Raw genomic sequence first — 21,914 nt, 5'->3', positions numbered from 1 at the left:
AAGTATTGCGCAACAGCAGACTGTAGTGCTATGAAGAGACGGAGAGTTTGGCAGATCATAAAGATCACTTCACAGTTTTGCTTGAGCGTGACTAGTGATAATAAAAGTCAGATGATTCTGATTAGCTGATGGTGTGTGTGGCTTGATCCAGACCCAGTGATATGCTTCATATGTATGTGATTATACTGGGTAAAATTCTGTCTCAATAAATGTGCATATTAGACCTCCCAAGGAGGGAGGGGGGTAATATTCACAGAAAAGACGTTGATTGGCAAGAAAAATCTCACAAATTTCCAAGAAAATAATACAATACTATAAGATACTGATTCAAGATACATAAGGAAAAAAAAGTCTTGTCTTGTCTGTCAAGGAACAACATAAATTAATTTTGCATTGTTGGATCAACATCATCACAACACAAACATACATACATACCTTTTCCGTGGAATAGTTTCCAAAGGCACAGCTGTTGTCAGGGAAGCCCCAGCTGAAGAAGCAGCCCGACAGAGGCGACAGGAGGAGTCTGTTTCTCGGCAGGACCACAACTTCTTTTTCCAGACACAGTATCTGACCCACTGGGCCTCTCGGCAGCTCTGCAGAAATGTTGACATTGTTAGTGGAAAGAGGGATACCATCCGCAAGAAATTGTGGAACAAAGTAAGAGTGTGTTTTTATTAAAATTGTCCCCTAAAACATATGCACCCACAAAAAGTTAGATAAAGTGACCTCAATCTGCCTTTTGCGTACCGGAATAAACTTGCCTGGCCAGATAAAGATAATAGCTCTTCAAAAACATCACATTAAAGAGTTTGGTGTCTCAGTAAACTTGTAAAGAATTTCATTAAATTGACCATAGTAGACTGGGCAATTAAAACAGCTATTCCCGGGTTACAACAAGCTGAGGCTCTGTCCTATGGGGACACCTGCATCCTGGACAACACTAGTTGTAACTCTGTGTGTGTGTGAGTGTGTGTGTGTGTGTGTGTGTGTGTGTGTGTGTGTGTGTGTGTGGCAGTGAGAGAGAAGCTGTAATTGTGCCTGTAATTGACCTATTCATGCAGGAACAGGCAGAAATCATTATATACCACCGTCAGTTCTGCTTCTAAAATCCCCGGAAAGAAGTTGTGTCTGCATTAGTCTTAGCGTTCCTCCTCCTATTCATCTCTATCTGCTTATTGATCAGATCAGACACTCTAAGATTTAATATGAAATGTAATTTGCAGGAATCTCTCCCTGAGCATTCGCAGATTCATCTCCTCTCCCTCAGTGGGCCTGTAGGGATATTCAGATTATTAAGTAGGGCTCAGCGGAAGAATCATCTCCATATTGTAGCTCTAACAGATAGCTCCTTCCAACCTTCCATAGCGTAAATTAATCTATGGACGCTCTCGCTCCGTTTCAACGAAACCCTTGAGACCTGGGAACATCTTGTATATAATAACTGACATCAAGTGGTGTGAGATAAAATAAAGGAGGAACAATATAAAATGGTGTCAAATGTAGATGAATCGAATTGATTGAATTTAGTTTACTCAGCAAAAAATATCAACGACGATTCAGTTGTTTGGAAATATGTGTTGTTATGAGACTATATCATGATTTGCTTTGATTTTACACCTCCAGGTAAAGGAGTATACATCCTAGCTGGGATTACGCAAAACTTTTATGAATGTTAAGTTATGGATGTGCTTCAAGTGACACACGCTGCTTGCCATTTTGTATATTGGCTACATCGTGTACAAAAACCTGTCTGCTCACCATTGAAACAACCCCGGTCCAAAGCTTAAAAAATGTCCCAACCAGCTCCTCTAACGCTCCATCAGTAACATGTTATCTCTCATATGGAGATGCTGGTAGCCAGATGTTATGTTATACCTTTGGACATAGCTAGGCTAGCTGTATCCAACAGTTTCCAGTCTTTGTACTATGCTCTGCTAAGTGGTTGCAGGCTGTAGCTTCATATTTAGCACACGGACATGAGAGTGGTATCATTCTTCTTCTGACCTAACCTTCAGCAAGCAAGGAAAAAAAGCCAATTTCACAAAATATCAAACCTCTGAATGGCTGCACAGAGGTCTTCAGTTTGTCCAGCTTGAAGAAAAATGGAGTTGGATGAGACGTTGATGATCCCTCTTTCTTCGAGCCACTGCGAGGTGGATGTGGCTTGGTGAGGAGCTATTTGAAAGACAGGATAATATTTAAAAATAATATGATCACCTGATGAAGAAAGTAGCACACTTAGCTTATTATTTTTACCTGTTTCGGAACCTGGCCGAAGTTGCTAACGTATCCCAAGATTGTGCTCTTGATGACAGGGTCCTTAGCATTCTGCCAGCCTCTCTGGGCATAGAAGTAAGGGTGGAATGTGTTCACACTCTCTACAGCAGCAGGGCCTTGTTGCCGGTACCCAAAAATCAGGTCAATCCACAGGTGGAGGTGGGAACTCATATAGTCACTTTCCAAAGCCTAAGGGAAACAGTGCAGGATATTTTTACACAAACTAAGACCACCTGGTAAAGTAATATTACAAACTACTATACATACACTGTGCAGTCTCAAAATACAGCGGTGTGCAGTGCTCATTGTTATTACAGTGTGAACAATACCATCAGTCAAACTGTTAATATGAGAGTTTAAAAACACAAGAAAACTTCTCTGAGGATGCACAACCAATCAAATTATTGAGGTACTGTATGATTTCTTCAAAAGGCAATTAGAAGTCTTGAACAGCAGGAAGGCGCACAGCTGTGGTATGAGCATATGTTCATGTTTGAATTAAAGAATGATTTGGGTTGAATTAGCTGGAGATTGGTTTTGAGCAGTTAATAAGGAAAGTGGGCATTATGACCAACATGAGTACCCTTGCACCCAATCTTAATAAACCCATCCTGGAAAATCAGAAAACAGAGGAAAAAACACTGTAACAAGGATATATTGTCCTGAGTTAATTTGTATATGGAAGAAAAAAACAATCTTCCAAAGTCACTAATTTTATGAGAATGGTAGGCAATATGAGTAGTTCAGTAGATTACAGAGTGATAACCATCTTAGATGCCCCAGGAATGGAAAAAGGGAGGGTCAAACTGAAGAAATCACAGGGAGGAAAAAGAACATAGATATTCAATAACCGCACAAAGGGACAGAGCTGAGAAAAGAGCCAGAATATTCATCTCATAAACATTGGAAAGGAATAATGGCATTATAAAAAGAGAGAGTTTTGTGCTGCCCTGCATGGTATTAAATAGGCTTGTTGTCCTTCAAACTTCAGATACATGCCCTTTCTCTTTCTTGATAAGAAAAACAACCGGCCATTGAAAACAGTCAACACCAAAAGAAAGAACCAGCTCGATGAGAAAAAATGGCCTTTAGAGAATCTCACAAATGGCTGTTGTGAATAAGATCTGTCTCTTATACTCTGTTAGAAAGAACGAAGCCTGCATCCAACACTATTACAGTGTAGCTATTATTGAAGAAGCTGGTTTTGGACTAAAATAGTGCCTCTTCTGTGTACATACATCAGCTAGTATTGGCAAACATGATTAAGTCTAATGGGAACAGTCCCAGTATGTAACAGGCTGGACTGGCCAATCAAAACGGATAGGCCTGGTGAGGTCGGGGATCACTGACCTCTCGATGGACTCTAATGAATTCCTGGGGGTCACCCTTCGCCCATGGAGGCAGCTCCACATCTCCCAGAGTGGTACCATCCTCCATACGGCCTATATAGACATGGAAATACAATACATTCAGCATGCATCACATCATTGTGTGTCATCTTTCAAAGGAGTTTTTTTTGACTGCACCATAGACAAAATATAACGCAAACATAGAGTCAATGGAATATTTTCCCTCTATTTAAATGGCAAATTATTCCAACAGTAATATGTATCTACATGTACATATCTTCACAATTTGCATACACTTTACTTTGGAGATTAGAGAGGCTGCAGAGATATCTAATGAAGTTAGTATGCTAACCTGTTAGCCCTGGACTTACTAGCAGTAAGCAGTTACTCTGGTGACATATCATCTGTTTGGAATATAAATTCAACAAGTGGCCAATTCTTACATATTGCACCTTTAAATCCTCCATGTTTCCCCTATATGCATTCCATGGCGGTTGGATTTCCAGCTCCGCCGCAAAAAAAAAGGTTTAATATCATGCGTGAATGGCGAATTTAAGTTGCACACAGTGAAAGCACTACACCCTAAGTCATCTTGAAATCGATTATTATTTTCATTACTGCTATTTGTATAATTTCTACATGTCACCGTTTGAGTGACTGAAATCCTCATCATACTATTCAAAGGCTGTAACAGGCGACTTATCGAACCGGGGTGAAGTTAGTTTTAGGTTGGAAATTCGGCAGCTATTCACTCAAGTCCAGCCGCAACTTTACTGAGGTTCACCCAGCAGGTATTAAAATTAACGCCGTCCCGTTGTCTCTCTCTCTCTCTCTCTCTCTCTCTCTCTCTCTCTCTCTCTCTCTCTCTCTCTCTCTCTCTCTCTCTCTCTCTCTCTCTCTCTCTCTCTCTCTCTCTCTCTCTCTCTCTCTCTCTCTCTCTCTCTCTCTCTCTCTCTCTCTATATATATATATATATATATATATATATATATATATATATATATATATATATATATATATATATATATATATATATATATATGTCCTCCCAGAGCCTCGTGCTGGATGGCTAGAAACTGATTTAGGGACCTATTAAATTTCTTGGCATGTGGCAAATATATTGACACAAAATAATACTTAAGTGCTTCCTCTATTTTATATGAATATCAATATGCAGACATTGTGATTTTTAGCTTCCATGTCATGTGGCCCACTAACTTCTGAAACAGATTATTCTGTTTCCATAAAAATAAATAATTATAAAGAAAATTATGGGGAAAGAAATCTCCAACGCTAAAGAGGCTAACATATTTTCCAGCAGTCACCATTTAAAGGGTTTTAAGGGTTATTTTTCAAAACTATCTTCCAGGGGGGAATGCCCCTGGACCCCCCTAGTGTTGCAAGGTTACCGACTCAGAGCACCTCTGCCTTTAAACATTTATGTCTTCTAGAAACAAATGGGCTTGATGAGAGACAAAGACAGGCCAGGAAAAAGTACTGAGGGACAGACCAAAACATTGTTGGTTTGGGCCTTCCTGTGTTTTGTTGACAATATGAAAAGTATGGAATAAAACTACTCTAATCTTTTGAGCAGATAAAAAACAAAGGTCCGACGAGACAACATATCGTAAGGAAATTCACAATTTCTGTAATTCATTTAGATACGCAGAGGGTGATTTTTCTTCCTCACCCAGCTGGATGTGGTTAGAGTTGAGCAGGAAGTCGGGCAGGTAGAAGAACTCTGGGATCAGCTCTCTGACGTCTCCCATGTTGTCTCTGGAGGCCGACTCCCACTCCTTCTTTACACTGTAAAACATCCGCTCTGGGATATCAAAACCTCCCTGTAGGGAGACGAGGCACAACACTGTCAGAGCCTGGCACACTGTTGAAACAAACTTTGCAACAGGCATGTTAATAAAAGAAGTCTGCCTGATTCAGTGTAGTGAACCATATTTTATTTTCTTCATTGTATTATGTAAGCAGGAAATATCTGCTTCTATTTGAAGGAAGCTTTTCATCTTTCTGGAAAATTCCATAATCTATGATGGAAATCTCATGAGAGAGAATGTAATTTAGAGTAAAACAATTACCTCAATGAATGAAAATAGCATATATACTGGTAAACTCGGTTAGAGATGTAAATCCAGTTATGGATATTACTACACACCCGTTATGTGCTTCAGAAGACAAAAAGGCACTGTAATTCACCAGACTAACATCTTTATTGCTTTATTCCGACTATCAAATATGTATGCCTTTTCATTATAATCAATTGGATGTTGTGTATTGTAAATTGATAACATGTGGCTATTTGCATTGGCTTCTTTTAGATGCTTTCTATAATTATTTGCATATATATTGAAATCTTGCCATAATCTGCTTTCACCAACAACAGCATGGAAACAGCAGCTGGAGTGCTGAAAATAGCTCATAGAGAGTCATATTATTAGCCAGATAATGTTTGAAAAAAAACAAAAAAAACTTGACAAAGTCATGAATGTCAACAGGCATCTAGAGCACTGGGTTTACAGGCAGGTCTCTGGGTTAGTGAAAACACTTCAGAAAATCAAGACAAAACTTGCAGTGATCAGTAGTAATTATATGCAGAGTTTGACCTACATTATTCCTTGATGCATTTTACATGATAACATTTTGTAACATGTATTAATCTACTCGTGTGAGAGTCGAGACTTCTGCAGTTTGTTTAGTGTTATATATGAGCATGTGATGGATGCATTCACGTTAGGGCACAAATCAATTAGGTTTTATTTTTTTGTTTGTTTTATTTCTGTATGTGTGTGGAAATGGATCAGTAAGCCAACCAACCAGGCCCTCTTATTTTCCTGATCCCCCGCACTGTGAGCGCAAAGCCACAGAATTTGATTTAATAGCAGCTTATCCATTTTAAGGACATATAAATGACCATCATCCTGGTGTCAAAGGCCTCACCTGCAGTGTCTGGAAAGTGTGTGAAAACGGTTCCATCCTGACAAGGAAGGAGGCTACGATGATGGCTGATGAGTAGTGGGTGCAGTAGTGGCATCTTGCTGACATATCTCCTACAGAGTTAAAGTTTGTTGAATAAAAAGGATAGTGAAAAGCAAAGGAAAAGAAGAATGACATGAGCTGGCTACATACCTTCCACCTCTGTATTCTCTACCTCCTCATATCTCTGTATGTACATCTGTTTCCTTTTCTCTGTCTGAGCACCCATTGGCTTGGACAAGTCACGGAAAGTTGCAGGATTCATCAGATTCAGAGTCTATCAAGGACAGAGATAAATCAAAGCGTATCACTTTCATTACCTTAGCTCCCTACAATATATATTTTCAAGACAAAGATGTCACTGTGTGTGGTCTTACCTCTGACTGGTAGTCAGCTAGGACCCAGGGGAAGATTGGATACTGCATCAGGTCATTGTACGTCCTTCCAGCAATGGTATTCAGATGCATCAAGTACTCAAAGTTACTTATTTCCCCTCTCTGGTGGACAGACAGAAGTAATATGAATTCACTTTACAACACAAAGGAATACAATGATACATTATTTTTCTCAAGTAAGGGTTTGAAATCAGGGCTTGCACTTGTAGTGGAGTATTTCACAGTGTGGTGTCAGCACCTTTATTGAAGTAAATGGTGTGAGAACTTATACTGTGTAAACAAAAGCAACTCTAACAAAACAAAGAGGATGAAGTGCTTTGTTTAGTGAATTACCTGCCACTTAACAAGGGCTGTCTTCTCAACCACAGGGGTCTTCCTAAAACACAATTAAAAAAAAGACAAACACCTTGAATTAGTTGATCACTGAACAGGGCCTATCAACACAAAGTTTTTTTTTCTGCTTGCTCTGTTGCCTGGCAACCAGCTGTTCAAATGAAACACAGCAGCAGCAGAGTTGTGGAGCAGCAAAGTGGAGGTGAGTGAGTGAAATACAAATCCTGTGTACACAGCTGTAGGAGCAGTTATGGGACTGAGGTGAGCTACAGTAGGCAGCATAAATAGTGAGTAGAGACGTGGAGGATGTGGCACATGCAGCCATCTGTAGGGTTGTGAGGAAGTATTCTTTAGGTAACACTGTAACTGACCAGGCTCAATCAGCAAGTGAGCTATTCAGAAGAGGAAGTGATATATTCCTTGTGCAGGGATTTTTTAAATGACACGCAGAGGTTAATGATTACTAGTCAAACAGGAAGAGTATCTTTCCTTCACATTTCTGTCACAGAAGAAAAATGAAAAGGTTTCCTGCTTCACAGCTAAGACAAACAGTTTCTTCACCAGCTGTTTTTTCATTTGGCTAGGTGTGTGTCCAACGAGTGCTGTAAGGTGAGCCTTTAATAAGCAGTCACTCAGATAGGCACACTTGTAAAGTTGTTCTTTAACAAACTGCTCAGTCAAAATACCTAATTTTTATGCGTGTCAGGCTGATCATAACAACAATACTAAATGACAAAGCTGCTGAACATTTCATCAGTATTTCACTCATGGACCCCATATCTAAACTAGTGTAATCTAAATGAGGAAAGCAGTAAACTGCTTCTGAAATCTCTTTTCCCTCTGTGGCCAGTAACATGGCAATAAAGTCCTGGCGCCAAGCACCCCAGTTGCTAAGTAACGCTATTAAACAAGAAGAACCTTGACTTTCCCTGTTTGGCGTCGGGAGGCAAGAGAAATGTTGATATACACAAACGGTGCATTCCTGATCTTTTCCTCTTGACTTTAACACCACATTTTGTGAGATACTACTACCAGGTACTCTTATTTCAACTTCTTTAAGCTGACCAAATTGGAAAGGTAGTTTTTTTTCCTGTGCTTTAATATCAGGACTACAGTAATGGAGTGTTTTTTGGCACATAGGTGAGAAGCTTTGTGCTGAATGGCTGGGTCATAGGAGCTGAAGCTGCTGGTATGTTTCTGAACACAATTTCATCTCTTGATTAACGTCAACTCAGAGAAAAAGAAGATAAAATATGGTAAGTACATATCCTTATTTCTGAAAATTTAGATACATATTTTTTTTTTTTTTTTTGCAAAAATTAAGAATACTGACTTAAAATCAGTATTGCCTTGCTGAATGTTATCAGCCTGTTAGCACTTAAAACAGAAATCAGAGATGCAGGGGCCGATCTTTATCCCTTGTGTCACACATTTTTTTATTAAAAGTTGTTTCATACATTTGTGTGATTGCAATTGTGCTTCTGTGCTCTAAAGAAGGGTTGAATGATTTTTAAAAAGTTTAGTTATTTATTTACAATGAAGATTTCTTTGTTAGCCTGGCATGAAAGAGGGAATAAATGACAACAAAACAAAATAAACAAGCATCAAATAAAACAAAAAAACCTATCTGTATCGGCATCACTTATTGGCCAAATTGTTATTTTAAACATTGGTATTGGCGTAGAATAACAAAAAGTAGGATACCATTTGAAAAATGAAATAAGAATGCATGGTTTAGAGATCGAGAGGCTACTTTAAGTGTGTCAAATTTCTAATACCTCCTCGCCTCGCCCATTAACTCCTGACCAAATTATTTTGTAAAACTACACTAAATCAATCATTGCATTTGGCCCAGTATGTTTTATCTAATTGCAAGCAATAATTTCATGCAATAGTTTTCTATAGGAGGTTATAATAGGAACAAGCACCAGTGGATAACCTCTCTCATCCTGAGGATGATGAATGAGGCGAGAGAGGGCCTTGGGGTGTAACATAGACACAAACAGACACACACCTTGCTCTTTTAGACAGGAAGGGGAGAGGAGCGAAGCCTTCATCACAGTCCCAACACTCTCCAACTATCATTTATCAAAGTCCTGATTTGACTCTTTGTGCACGTGCAGTGTAGTACAGCGCATCCACGTCTGTCACCACACTTACATGTGGATGTTTCATGCACACACATACACACACGATCCTTGTCTGAAAATAGCCAAAACAGCTCAATCAGTTGAATGGTGCGGGAGCATCAGCACTCATTTGTTTTTGCTGTATTACCCAGTGTCGCCTCTCTCCTATTGTTTCCCTGCATTAGCCTTAATTAGAGAGTCGTGCTCTTAAATACCCCCATGGGCAACACTGGGTGAGCATGCACTACTGCAGACATAACACTGTGACACACACACCCACCAACACACACACACACACACACACACACACCGCTCAAACGCTCACACCTCAGAGAGCATGCTTTCCCTGATGCCCTCAGGCCATACATAAGCCCTTGTATCTGAATAAATCACATCAGCCTAACACACACACACACTTAAACATAAACATACACACAACACATTTATTTGCTATAGTACTGTGTGGTGGTGCAGATTAGATAAATTATGGTAAATCAGCCTCTTGGGGGCAACTATCACCAAAGTGATACTGAGCTGAATTTAAAGCTGACCTGTTCAGTAATTCTCTGTGTTGCAGTACCATGCCCAAAAGGAAGGGAGCCAAAGGGACAAAGGTGACCCTCAAGAGTGCGAAAAAGGCAATACGTATGACCCCAGATGGACGGCGCAGACTCACACTTAGCAACATGGGTATAACAATCTTCCCAAAGTGTCTCCTCAAACTGACCAATGTTGACGAGCTGGACCTGAGCCGCAACCTGATACAGAAGCTCCCAGATAACATTGGGAACTTCTCATCGCTCAGATGGCTGGATCTACACAGTAACAGACTTGAGTCTGTGCCCGAGTCTATTGGCAACCTGGTTGGACTGACCCACCTAAACCTCTCTAACAACTGCCTAACCGCTGCGGGTTTACCCTTCTCATTGGGTTTTCTCACCAGCCTGAAGAGTCTCAATCTGGGAATGAACCAGCTGGACAGCCTGCCTCCCACAATAGCAGCTCTCGATAGCCTCCAAGAGTTAGGCCTGTTTGATAACCTCTTCATCAAGCTACCAGAGTTTGTGGCAGTCCTAAGCAACCTAACTAAGGTAAACATGAAGCGGAATCCTCTCTCGTATGCTCAGGAAGATGGTGAGGGAAAAAAGGAAAAGTCAGGACCAGAGGAGGATGTGTATCTGGTCCATGAGAGCAGTCTGTGTAAGACATGCCTTAAGAGATGTAAACAGCAGAGGGAGAGGCTTACGAGAGGAGGAGGAGGCGGTGACATGTTTGAGGACAAAAGGATGAGGACTTATTTGGGACTGATGGTGCCAAACTCAGTGGCCACACTCAATCAAGATGTGTGGAGAATAAGAAAGCCAGGAAATGAGCCAATCAAATGCTGCTGATGGAATCTTAACCCCCTGAAAACTTTTAGAATATTTACATGAGGATATTTGCATAATATCTTATTATATGTCACACAACTATTTTTGGCATATTTTCCACTTCAACTGATGTAATAAAAATGTGATTACATGTAACTGCTGTTGTTTGACTGATTAAATCAAGACACTTACCTGACATTAGCAATGACCTCAGCAACCCCTCTACCTTTTAACGCTGACACTAATGTGCACAACCTGCAGGGAGACCAAGAACGAAAAAGGAAAAAGGAGTCAGAATGCTGAAAATAAAAACTTGTTTACCACCCAATCTATGTAAATATGGTACCTTTTATATGCAGAGACATGGTCTCTATTAACGAAAACCAGGAAGGCAGAATGTCCGTTTTTCATGAAGACCTCGATGGCATTGTCCTGATAGTAACAGAGAGGCATAGCAGCTCTTAAAACTTAAACCAAGTGACTGAGATGCAATATTATTAATACTATTTGTGTCAAGTTGATATTTTCATCAGTCAGTTCGCTTATAAACCTAGAATTAACATCCATAAACAACAATGCAATTCAACTACAAGAGCAAGTACAATGCATAGATCTGATTTCTAATGGGGCTCTGCCAAACGTCTGTGTTGTGCTGGAGGCTGGCTGTTTTTTATGTTTGTGGATTTCCAAACTAACGTTAACTACTGTTGCTCTCCGTTAGCGGTGCATAGAGAGGCACTAGAACGGGCATAAAATTCACAATGCAGTCCAGCAACATTAAACAACTTTTCGTCCGAAGGCGCATATAAGCAACAGAGAGATGGGGAAGGTCTAATTTTGCATATTGCGTTACAATCCTCTCACATATAACCAATAAAAAAGTGATAAATATAAGTAAATTGCTACTTGTTACATCAAGCCTAATTGAAGACAAACCTTGTCATCTTATCTGAACATATCATATGTACCTGAAGTTACATGTTAAGTCAAGAAACGTGTGTTAAAATAAGCATTTGCATGTCCAACCTCTAACAGGAAACGCATGAAGCGGGCCTCCTTGATATCCTCATAGAGCCAGCGTCTGCACCTGGCTGAAGGCAGCTCTTTGCTCAGCATGGTGGAAATAAAGGAATCCCTCACACTGGTAGAAGAAGAAAGGGTCACAAAGGACAAAAGATTGAGACAACTGAGAAGCTAACAATGCGTGTTACATGTTGCGCTGTAACTGCACACACAGCTGTACCTGCTGGGGTGGTGTTGCCTGCAACAAACGTCTCCAGCAGGACTGAGAGTGAATCCCTCACACAAGAGCAGGCTCTCGTTCCCGAACAGCAGCACCCCCTCTATTATTCTCAGGCCGCTCACCATCACTACACACATCTTAGCCTTTACCTACAGAGAGAGAGGAGAGAGATACATTAAGCCCCATGTGAGAGGCACCATACACATCAGCACATTTCTCTCCCGGGACATGACATGGCAGCAACGCAGGCACTTCAGGCTTTACTTGATTGATCATTTTAATCACATATTTTAATCATTATTAAAAAGACACAGTTGAACACTTCATTATCAGAGCTGATTGATGGGGAGGAGAAGGACCAGCCCCCTCTTTTAGCCGTGTGACTGTGTCTTTCATCCAGCGCCAAAGTGGACCCACATGCCGCTTTCAGCTCTCGCTGTAGCTAATGCTAACTGCATAGTGATAATGTGCGGCTAATTCTATTGTCTCCCCTCATTTCACAGCGAGCATGTGCACCTGGCTGTCTCTCTGGTTTGGCCCCTCTGCAGGCCCTCTGGGACACAGCGCCCAAAAACCATATGGGGCCCCCAACATACCCGCAGGCCCCTCACAATTTATACTAATCAAATCAGACTCCCTACCCCCAGACACAGAGTCACACGCTTGGTGCAGGAGGAGGCCCTGCCTGACCATTATTAGGAGAATTAATCACTGCCACCCACACAATAGGAAACCTGCTAAGTGATCAGAACCTCTTGTCTGAATGCACACATAGAGACACACTATGATGGATAATATCACTTGTCATGTGAAAGCGTTTAAAAGGAGTCAAGGTGAGTGAGTCTCAGACACAGAATCGTTACACTGAGCTCTATCACGGTCAGATTTTATGGCCGTTTCTATTGTCGAACACAAACTAGCCTCAGGCCTACTGCTCCTAACAATGACTAGATTTCAGAAGAAAAACTAGTTAAATTTGTTGTTATCAAAGATTAAATAACAATAAACTTGTTTCCTTATCTCCTGGCTGTGCTCTGGACAGATACGCCTTATCAGTCTGTGGGTGATTTAGCTGATGATGGGAAGAAGGAGAGAAAAAGGAGGACTTTTATTGACTGAGAGCCTAATGTCAGACCATTGATTTCTCCCCACACACATTACTGTCATAATCACACTATTGGCGCTGGCAAGCTAATTATGAGTGGATCTCCCTTTGTGTGTTACTGTGTGTGCTAGCCTGTGTGTGTGTGTGCATTTTTCAGAGCTAATGACTGTGTTCATTTGACAGGAAGCTCAGCAGGACTCTCACACTGAACCACTGCAAGACAACAGGACGCACTTGCACACATCACACACTTACTAAGCGGATGTAAGACAGCTTGCATCACCTCCTACTGTTTTTATTAATACTTCTGTCAGAAACATTAAAAGCCGCGGCTGGTTGCCGGAGCGATGAGAGTCCCTGTCAACATGTGCACTGGTTTCTAACTCACTGGAAGAATGAGAGGAGCTGAGCTGGGCCTCGACATTAAAACATTACACTAATGAGGAAAGATGAAATTCTGATAGCAGCGCTGGGCTATTGGAATCCCTTAGTCTACATCAGATAATTATGATTGTGAATATTAGCATGGTGAGGAAGGAGTAGTGTTTAAGCATGTTGTTTTTAGCACAGCATACCAACACACCCTCTTGCACTACACTACCTCCTCTCCAGGGCGCAGCTCCTGCAGGATGGTGCGTATGTCTGGGCAGTCTTGTGTGTGGGAGCAGGGTTCGGGGATGGAGGTGTCAGGTGGGCCCTCGGCGTTGGTAGGTGTCTCATTCAGAACAGGGAAGAAGGTTAGATGGTTACAGTCCTGTCCTGCCTCCTCTTCATCCTCCTTTACCTCTGCTCCAACTTCACATAGGATCTTCAGCTCTGTTGCAAAGGAAACAAATGTCCTCACTCGGCTTACATCCAAGACCCTGTTTCTGATACATGTATATTAAAAACCCAACAAGAAACATTTTTCTTTACCTTTGTCACTTTCTGTTCCATTTTTGTTCTCTTCGGACGGGCCAGTCCTTAGACCCATATACAGCGTCCCTAGCACCTGTTGTCTCAACATATGACACGATTAAAGGTTAGCATGTGTACTGATTGAACACTAGCAGGACCCAAGTCTAAATTGAAGGCCTTACCCGTTTGGATCGTCTCAGAAACTTTCTGCGGATGCGTGCTCTGGTCCGGTTGGGCCCTTCAGCAGCGTCTTGCACCCAGTTTTGGCTAAGCAGCACCCCTGGGCCGGGGCCAAACACAGCTCTCTCCCTGAGCAGTTCAGCCTCCACATGCAGCCATTCGGAGCTCACTCGCTCCCACTCACTTGCTTGTAACTGGAGTGCAGATATTGGCCCAGGATAGAAGAAATAAATGAGACAGACATAAACATTATTAGTAGAGCTCCAACGATAAATTTGTTATTCCTTTAGTTGTCAACTAACATATCAATCGGCAACTATTTTGATAATCACTTAATTAGTTTGAGTAAAAGAAAACTTAAACATTTCTCTGATTCCATCTTTTTTTTCCAGATCCTTTTCTGGATCTTGACCATCTGTGACAGTTATATCTTTGACTTGTGGACAAAACGAGACATTTGAAGACACAATATATTTTTCTGACATTTTACATACAAATCAACTAACTAGTGATCATTCGTCAACAATTTAATCAATTCAAATATTTAGCTGCAGCCATAATTATTATAAATGCAATTTTGGCTTTTTATTTACATTTATTTCAGCATATTAATGGTAACATTTCTATCAAACCTGTAAGTGGCTTGTCCTCATATTCTCGAACATGCTGTGGCCTCTCTGTCGATGTGACTCCGTGTAGGACAGAAACTCCTACAAAAAACACAGGAGTAACCTGATGTTTGCAAATGAAAAGAGCGGGTGGCACAATCGCTCTTCCTCTACCTCATATTGCACACACACAACACACATCATGTTCACAGAGATTGTATATTCATAATGGTATTGTTGTTTCCTCATGCAATTACAATGCATTCATACAATTACATCTGTTCTAAATTGCATTCACTGGGCAAAATAAGCTAGTGGCTACAGTGGCTTACAATAACCCTGTCTGGAAATGTAATCATTTGTTGGTGTGATCTAATTAACATAAACATTAATATCACTGAGCCACGCCACAGTCAAGGGCAAGGTAGGTGTGTGTGCGTGCGCCCTTATTGTTTACGAGTGAGTGTGTATGTTTCGATTAAAAGGGAGAGGAAAATAAAAAATGGAAAAACCCAAAACAGAGCCGTATTGACACCGCAGGATGCTCGTGTTCAGCAGACACACTGGGATCATATTCTGACTGTTAACTGCTTCATTAAGCCCATCATCACAGCAGTGCTCGCTGGGAGACTAGTGAAACAACATGTGTCCATCCTCACAGCTGACCCAGGAAAGCCATTTAATTGACTGAATGAACATGCAGTAACTCTTTATATCGAGTCTTATTTACAGATGCTAATTCTGTGTTTTGATTGCAACAATTGATTCTTAGTACAATAAAAAAAACAACTGCTTCTGTAACACAAGATATGCAAAAATTCAACAGCATTTCAGAATAAACCCATGCGTAAAAGTTGACGACAAACTTTGACAGGCTCTCCAGAGAATGAAAACTGTTTTTCTCTAAATGACTGACTGCCGATCCAAATGAGAAGTTGTGCAGAGAAAGAAATAAAGGAGTAATTTGAGGGGAGATTATAGAAATATTATAGACAAAAAAGAGAGTAATAATGAAGTTTGCGAACTAGAGCCGTGTTGCGACAGATAAACAGCAAGTCGGCGTCATCATCTCCTAATTTCATTCCTTCATTTGGACAAACATAAGTAATATATAGCATTAATTACCCTATTTAGCAGATAGGAACCTCATTGGCTTTTTAAATGCTGCATTAAATACATAACTCATCTCTTCCCTCTGCAATTAACATCAGAACATCATACTCATTTCCATTTTAATGACTTCCCAACAATACGCCACCTTTGATGATAAGGCAACATAATGTCAACTTCATTCTGGGCTGGCAGTGAATGTGTAATGAACTTAACGTGATCATTAGTGCTGTTAATTATCTTTCTAATATGAGGACACAGATATGATTATGGAAACTGCATTCGCTGATGAAATAAATCTCTAGAAGGATTGCACTGAAGCTTGACTGAGGACACAGTCTGCCTATCAGTCTCTGTATTCTCATTCATTACCTACAGTAGGCTTTGAAACTCTTTTTGTTCAATAAAAGTAGATATCTGAGTCTCAGAAACTATGCTCAGTGTAGAAATACATTACTGTGGCTCCAGTGACTCCCCACAAGCTCATGACTTGCCAACCAAAGGTCATAAGTTGATGATCCAGAAATTAATTAATGACTCACTTGTTTCTTCATGATGATGAATGGAAAATGAGCAGGCCGGCTGACCACTACTGATCACTTGAATATCAGTTTTATGAACACTCGCCGCATGCTGCAACCTACTCAGAGCAAAGTGGTGCAACAGAGAGGGAGCAGGCAAACATCCCTCTCTCTTCTGCCTCTCAGACGGAAAAACAATTCATCACCCTCTCTGATAGCCTGTCAAAGACTGATATGATAAAGAATAACATCAAATGAATAATGTTTTCATCAGATTGGTACCACTATAATTGCCAACCCGATTTCTGTCGGCAAAGAGTCGCGCACAAACAAGAACACACACACTTTGTGGGGGTGAGACAGACACACAGACGCGGTAATTTCATGCCTGTGTGCCTGAGTAATATGTCCCTGCTCCCTGCTCCAGATGGCTCGACGTCTTAAGCGTTGTGGGGGAACTAATGATGTGGGCCACGTGTTTCGGGGGGAAAAACAACAATAAACGCGTCTTTAACCTTCAGCAGCAAACAGTGTGTTGTAGCGAATGTTCCCATGGATGGGCCTAACAGATATCAATTACTATGCCCACTCAGGGGCAATCAGCTGTGATAATCCAAATCCATTTAAAGAAATAATCAAACACCCCCACAGGGCTGGACGGCCCACAGCACAAACACAGCAGTGACTTTGGGATGAGTGTTTGGGTGCAGTGCTCTGGGATGCAGAGGCACCTGGGAAAAGGTAACGACCTCATACACATCAAAGGAGACAGCAGTCATGGGCACCTCTCTGTCCTGTACAGTGCTAAAGAACCAAACTCTGAGGGATTTACCTCTACTGTTACTGACTCTTTGCCATGTATGCCCAAAGCTGAGCGAACAGCATTGCTGATCACATCAAATTTCTTCTGAGAGCTGCTGGCCACCTTCTTCTTCTGAGACTCTGACATGACATAAAAACAAAATGTAAGCATCAAGAACATAAAGGTAATATTCAGATATCTTCTCTTTCTTCATTTAGTGACAGCTGACCTGCGTGTAGCAGCCAGGCTTTGTGGGCCATCTCCTCCCAAAGAGGGCTGATGTCAGTCATGCTGACAGGCCCCGTCTCCACTGTGTGGCTCGCTGAGATCTCTATCTTACAGGTTTCTTCAAGTGTGTGTTGCCTCTCAGTCATGACCTTTGACCAGCAGGCCTCCACTATGGACACTAGTTCTGTGTCACCTGGAACACAAACATTTTTTCTAAACTCTCTAGCAACCCAGTAAACCTTCACAGACCTAGAAATATATACAAAAATATCAGGTTAAAGTGATTAATGTAAATAAACGCTGACATACTGGCCCTCATACCTGCGGTAATGTCTGCTCTGTTGCTGACGCGTGCAGGAAGTCTGGCTTTGGTAGCAAACACATGGGACGAGGCTTTCCTGTTGTGCACTTTTTGTGCCGCACATCCAAAACCTTCGGGGTAACTACAAAGAAAAGAGTTATGGTGTGAATTAACCGTGAATGCTGATTTCAACAACATCCTTGTTGGTACCTGCATGTAGGTTTAGGTTTTAGATTACCTGCCAGATCGTATCAGTAACAGACAACGAAGAAGGCAAGTAATGAAGTTCACATTTGAATTGTAGGTTGCCATGAGAACATCCCAGCGTTCCATGAAGGTCTGTAACGCCCTGATGACCTCCTCCTTTTCTTCTTGGGAATGTCGCGGTTGAGACAAGAAATAAAGCAGGACTTTATTGGTGCATGAGTAGAGGGCCGACACTGTCTTCTCTCTCTGAGTTTGGCCTTTCTCCAGAGCCTACAAGTATACAGCAGAGTATCTGTTATGAGTTGGCTAAAAGGAACCATCTCAATACTAACAGATAATTTTTAACTTTGATTTACAAATTATCAGAAGTTTGCATTTATATTAATTTAAAATTGTGAAAACAAATGTTTCCAACCTATGTATCATGACATCAGTGTATAGTGCTGTATAAACGTGTCTCTCTATGCATCCACTCACCACAACAATCTGGTCTGCAAGGAAGTTGAGCAAATTTTCAGAGTCTCCCACTACTGTTCCACTGTAAAGTTTCTGCAGTAGAGTCCTGCTGAACAGCACCACGTTCTCCATCAACGTGCCCATCTGTCCTTCGGGCTTCTCACTCTGGTAGTCTGAGAGAAATAAAATAATTACTTTTTATTAATATCATTTCAGCACATTCAGATGAGAGCATTCTATGTTTGTTTTGCTTTGCGTGGAAATGGTTAGACCAGTTTAAGCTATGAGGAAATAATGCATTGTAATTATACCCTGTGAGTTAAGATGAGTATTGTTTTCTTCCTCATGGCTGAGCATGTGAATGATGTCCATGATAAACTCCAGCAGTTCAGTCTGGAAACTCTGCTTCTGTCCCAGCGATGCACCATCAGGGGAAAACTGTGACATTTAGGCAGTTAATTAGTTAAAAATCCTGACTGATGACAAAAGATTACTCCGTTATACATGACAGTGAGGGGAACATCTTCTCTCATGTCTCAAGTGTGGGTGTTTGTGGTCTTGTGTGTGCATGCAGGTAAAGCTTTAAAACTGAAAGCTGAAAAGCTGTGAAGACCTCTACAGAATTCTGTAGCACTTGGCCTATTGGTGTTCTCTCCCTCCTAGTGGTGAAGGATTTTATCAGCAGCAACTTGGCTCTGCCTCATTTTGTAACTGAGCAAAGAGTGGCACCTTCTGGAGAAATAAGAGTTTTGCAGAATATTGGTACAATTAAGAACCTTTTTCAGTGGGAATGCATGTTGATAATAGTTTGTCTGTGTTGTCTGTATGTTGATATGTGAGTGTGATCCTTAAAGTGACAAATCACAGTAAATAACTGGCTGAAGTTATGTGTGCTAGTGCTTTTACCTCCAGCAGCAGATTGAGTGGATGTGTGTCAGTGTTGGCAGACACATTAAGAAGACTGTCCATCAGCAGAATACGAATGAAGTCGCACACCGGCTTCCTGTTGGATTGACTCTTGAATGTGTTGTCACCTTCATTTGTTACGCAAGGCTCCACCACACCCTGAAGGAAGTGAACAAACCAGTAAGTGAATCCAGAGAGGCGAAAGCTGTTTCATAAATCCAGAAAATACACAAACCTCTGAATTGTCTGGAGGATAAACAACTCCGGCGAGAGCATGGAGGAACTCTGGTGCTGCCCACAGTGGGTCTCTGGGCCGCAGGTTATGGAGGAGACAAAGGAACTGCATCACACTTGCTGGGAGCTGAACCTCCCATGGTGCATCAGTTCCTGACATGTGCTTTGTTGAAGGCTGTTAAAACACCAAAGAAAAATGCATTACACATGATCAGTCGTGGTGATAAAAACTAAGGTGTTTGGATGTTCTGTTCTTACCTGAGTGATGAGGACTTTAACTAATTCCAGTAGAATTGTAGCAGCTTCAGCACAGAGCTGCTTAGCAGGACTGTCTGCCTGGCTGTCAATCAAAGACTGTAGGACATCATCCAAATGAACCTGTAGATGACACACAATAAGGCATTATGACAGTGAAGATTAAGAAGAGTATTCAGAAGATGAAAACTTACTTACCTCTCCCTCTGCAGTGTGACTGGCCTTCCTCCCCAGCAGCAGAGCAGCCAGGGCTCCATAGACCTGAGGCAGGTGAGAGTGTCTGACCAGTAGCCCCTGTAGAACATCAAAGCCTGGACACGAGATGCTGGAGCACTCATACGACCAAGAATGCGCTCGAAGATTGTCTGGCAAGGCAAGGCAACAAATTAACCAATGGTAGTTTTGTTTTGTATCAAAATAAGACGCTTAAAATATTGTTATGAGAGCCAGACCAACGCATCAGTCGGATTTTATTGGCTGTTACTGGCCTATTGCTATTACATTAGAGACAGATTGATATTGGCGTATATTTTGACAAAAATGCACAGATATGAAAACTTGTTTTTTAAGGAAAAATGATTGGGGTAATTTAAAATTATTACATTTTCTGGGAAGTTTATTGTTTCAAGACACTAATGTCATTTTGGTTGTTTCATACCGTCACAAGTGCTTGATAACTAAATTAGATTAACCAGACAATTTTCCATGTATTGATATTTAATATTTTTTACTCCCTAGTAAGTGTATCGGCACCAGCCCCAAAATTCAAGCATTTTTTTTTCTGACAGACTTAAATCTTATATCATTGTGAATTTAAGATGTTGAAACACATTACTAAAAACATCATTTTCACATTAATTTTCATATTCAAGTAATGAAGAAGTTTATGAGTGCAAAATCATGTTAACTGCTAATCTAAATTATTAAGAATGAGATGTAAAACAAAACCCCCAAATTACAGAAATTAACTTAATAGCATCAGATTCTGAGAGAGGCAGAGTGACAACATTGAATCATTTCCCTGCTTTGCTCTATGAAATTATTCTCCGTCCGTACCCATTAAAGCAAAAGGTTCCTCCATGCCATCGATCAGTGTTCCTGGGAGCACGCCCTCTCTGAAGCTGCTCAGCTGGCTTGGACTTGACAGAAAGTGTGTGAGCAGGATGAGGCCCAATTTCACGGTGGAGGGGTGAAGGTGGGGCTGGAGGAAGAGCAGGAACCAATCCATACCCAGGGCATCGAATAGAGCCTTCTGGCCACTAGTGCAGAATTAGAACATGATAGATTAATTAAATTCTTGTTTATCTTAAGACATTATGTCACATGCAATTCTGAGAAAATATGCTTTCATTCTAGATTTGGTTTAGCTAAATAGAAACAGATGCTTCTCACTCTTTTATTAGAAGGCTGTCTGAGTTGAGGATTTCACACAGAGAGAACAACATCTGGTTACGGATCCAGATGAGGCTGGCAGGATCACAACTCGAAACTACAGAATAAAGAAGAAGAGTCTGGGTCAACAGGGGTAACAGCTTGTGTTGTCTGTGAAACATGTAAATATAAACATGTAAGTATAATATGTGACTGTGTGTTGTACCTGGAGTATCCTGTGAAAGATCACCGTTAGATATGTTCTTGCCTTCATTTGTGTTGCTAAGAGGAGGGAGGGTGTAGACCAGGAAGAGCCCAAGTCTAGCAGGGGGAAAAAAGGACAGAACTGAAGATCAGAGTTATCCCTAAAAATGTAACTGACCTGACATCTGCATAGTAAAATTGCATCACAGGAGTTCTTTTTTTGTGGCCTAGACTGTACCTGCTGATGTCCTGAGGGGTGAAGTCAGTTTTTAGAAGGGATGTGATGACACCAGAGACGATCTTGACCTTCTCAACGGTCACGGCAAGATCAGAGAGCTTGAATAGCAGCTTTGGTAGCAGGCCCATACGGCGCATGACCCCTGCATTCCTGCTGTCACTGCTGAGAAAACAGAGAGAGAAACAGACAGAGCATTAATATCAAATATAA

The 21,914-nt window shown here is 41.1% G+C and overlaps 2 protein-coding genes across 9 annotated transcripts in view; one reads left to right on the top strand and one right to left on the bottom strand.

Moving 5' to 3' along the window:
• Positions 1-21,914, bottom strand: part of wdfy4 (WDFY family member 4) — a 43,306-nt gene that overhangs the window by 4,092 nt on the left and 17,300 nt on the right. For all 5 annotated transcript variants that reach the window (XM_037124186.1, XM_037124185.1, XM_037124187.1 and 2 more), the window contains 31 exons: positions 21,705-21,866; positions 21,489-21,583; positions 21,284-21,380; positions 20,948-21,150; positions 20,090-20,256; positions 19,895-20,014; positions 19,638-19,811; positions 19,403-19,561; positions 18,808-18,934; positions 18,518-18,669; positions 18,072-18,310; positions 17,854-17,975; positions 17,534-17,725; positions 17,335-17,444; positions 14,896-14,973; positions 14,266-14,457; positions 14,102-14,177; positions 13,788-14,002; positions 12,082-12,230; positions 11,865-11,979; positions 11,185-11,270; positions 11,031-11,093; positions 7,340-7,382; positions 6,989-7,108; positions 6,765-6,888; positions 6,576-6,685; positions 5,317-5,467; positions 3,628-3,719; positions 2,257-2,466; positions 2,055-2,175; positions 436-593 (listed from right to left, as the gene is read on the bottom strand). In XM_037124186.1, coding sequence (XP_036980081.1) covers positions 436-593; positions 2,055-2,175; positions 2,257-2,466; positions 3,628-3,719; positions 5,317-5,467; positions 6,576-6,685; positions 6,765-6,888; positions 6,989-7,108; positions 7,340-7,382; positions 11,031-11,093; positions 11,185-11,270; positions 11,865-11,979; positions 12,082-12,230; positions 13,788-14,002; positions 14,102-14,177; positions 14,266-14,457; positions 14,896-14,973; positions 17,335-17,444; positions 17,534-17,725; positions 17,854-17,975; positions 18,072-18,310; positions 18,518-18,669; positions 18,808-18,934; positions 19,403-19,561; positions 19,638-19,811; positions 19,895-20,014; positions 20,090-20,256; positions 20,948-21,150; positions 21,284-21,380; positions 21,489-21,583; positions 21,705-21,866 — 4,222 coding nt within the window. The remainder of the gene's footprint in view (positions 1-435; positions 594-2,054; positions 2,176-2,256; positions 2,467-3,627; positions 3,720-5,316; positions 5,468-6,575; positions 6,686-6,764; positions 6,889-6,988; positions 7,109-7,339; positions 7,383-11,030; positions 11,094-11,184; positions 11,271-11,864; positions 11,980-12,081; positions 12,231-13,787; positions 14,003-14,101; positions 14,178-14,265; positions 14,458-14,895; positions 14,974-17,334; positions 17,445-17,533; positions 17,726-17,853; positions 17,976-18,071; positions 18,311-18,517; positions 18,670-18,807; positions 18,935-19,402; positions 19,562-19,637; positions 19,812-19,894; positions 20,015-20,089; positions 20,257-20,947; positions 21,151-21,283; positions 21,381-21,488; positions 21,584-21,704; positions 21,867-21,914) is intronic.
• lrrc18a (leucine rich repeat containing 18a) lies at positions 7,466-10,994 on the top strand. 4 transcript variants are annotated; one of them, XM_037124210.1, is made up of 4 exons: positions 7,471-7,541; positions 7,924-7,948; positions 8,480-8,595; positions 10,046-10,994. In XM_037124210.1, the coding sequence occupies exon 4, from the start codon at positions 10,050-10,052 to the stop codon at positions 10,857-10,859; it is 810 nt and encodes a 269-aa protein (XP_036980105.1). In that variant the 5' UTR covers positions 7,471-7,541; positions 7,924-7,948; positions 8,480-8,595; positions 10,046-10,049; the 3' UTR covers positions 10,860-10,994. The 4 variants fall into 4 exon arrangements, with proteins under 4 accessions (XP_036980104.1, XP_036980105.1, XP_036980107.1 ...); XM_037124209.1 differs by lacking the exon at positions 7,924-7,948 and having other exon boundaries at positions 7,466-7,541; XM_037124212.1 differs by lacking the exons at positions 7,471-7,541; positions 7,924-7,948 and adding an exon at positions 7,547-7,600.

The sequence above is a fragment of the Acanthopagrus latus genome, chromosome 15, assembly GCF_904848185.1.
Source record: "Acanthopagrus latus isolate v.2019 chromosome 15, fAcaLat1.1, whole genome shotgun sequence".
Lineage (NCBI taxonomy): Eukaryota > Metazoa > Chordata > Actinopteri > Spariformes > Sparidae > Acanthopagrus > Acanthopagrus latus.
This window is presented reverse-complemented; position numbering and strand designations above follow the sequence as displayed.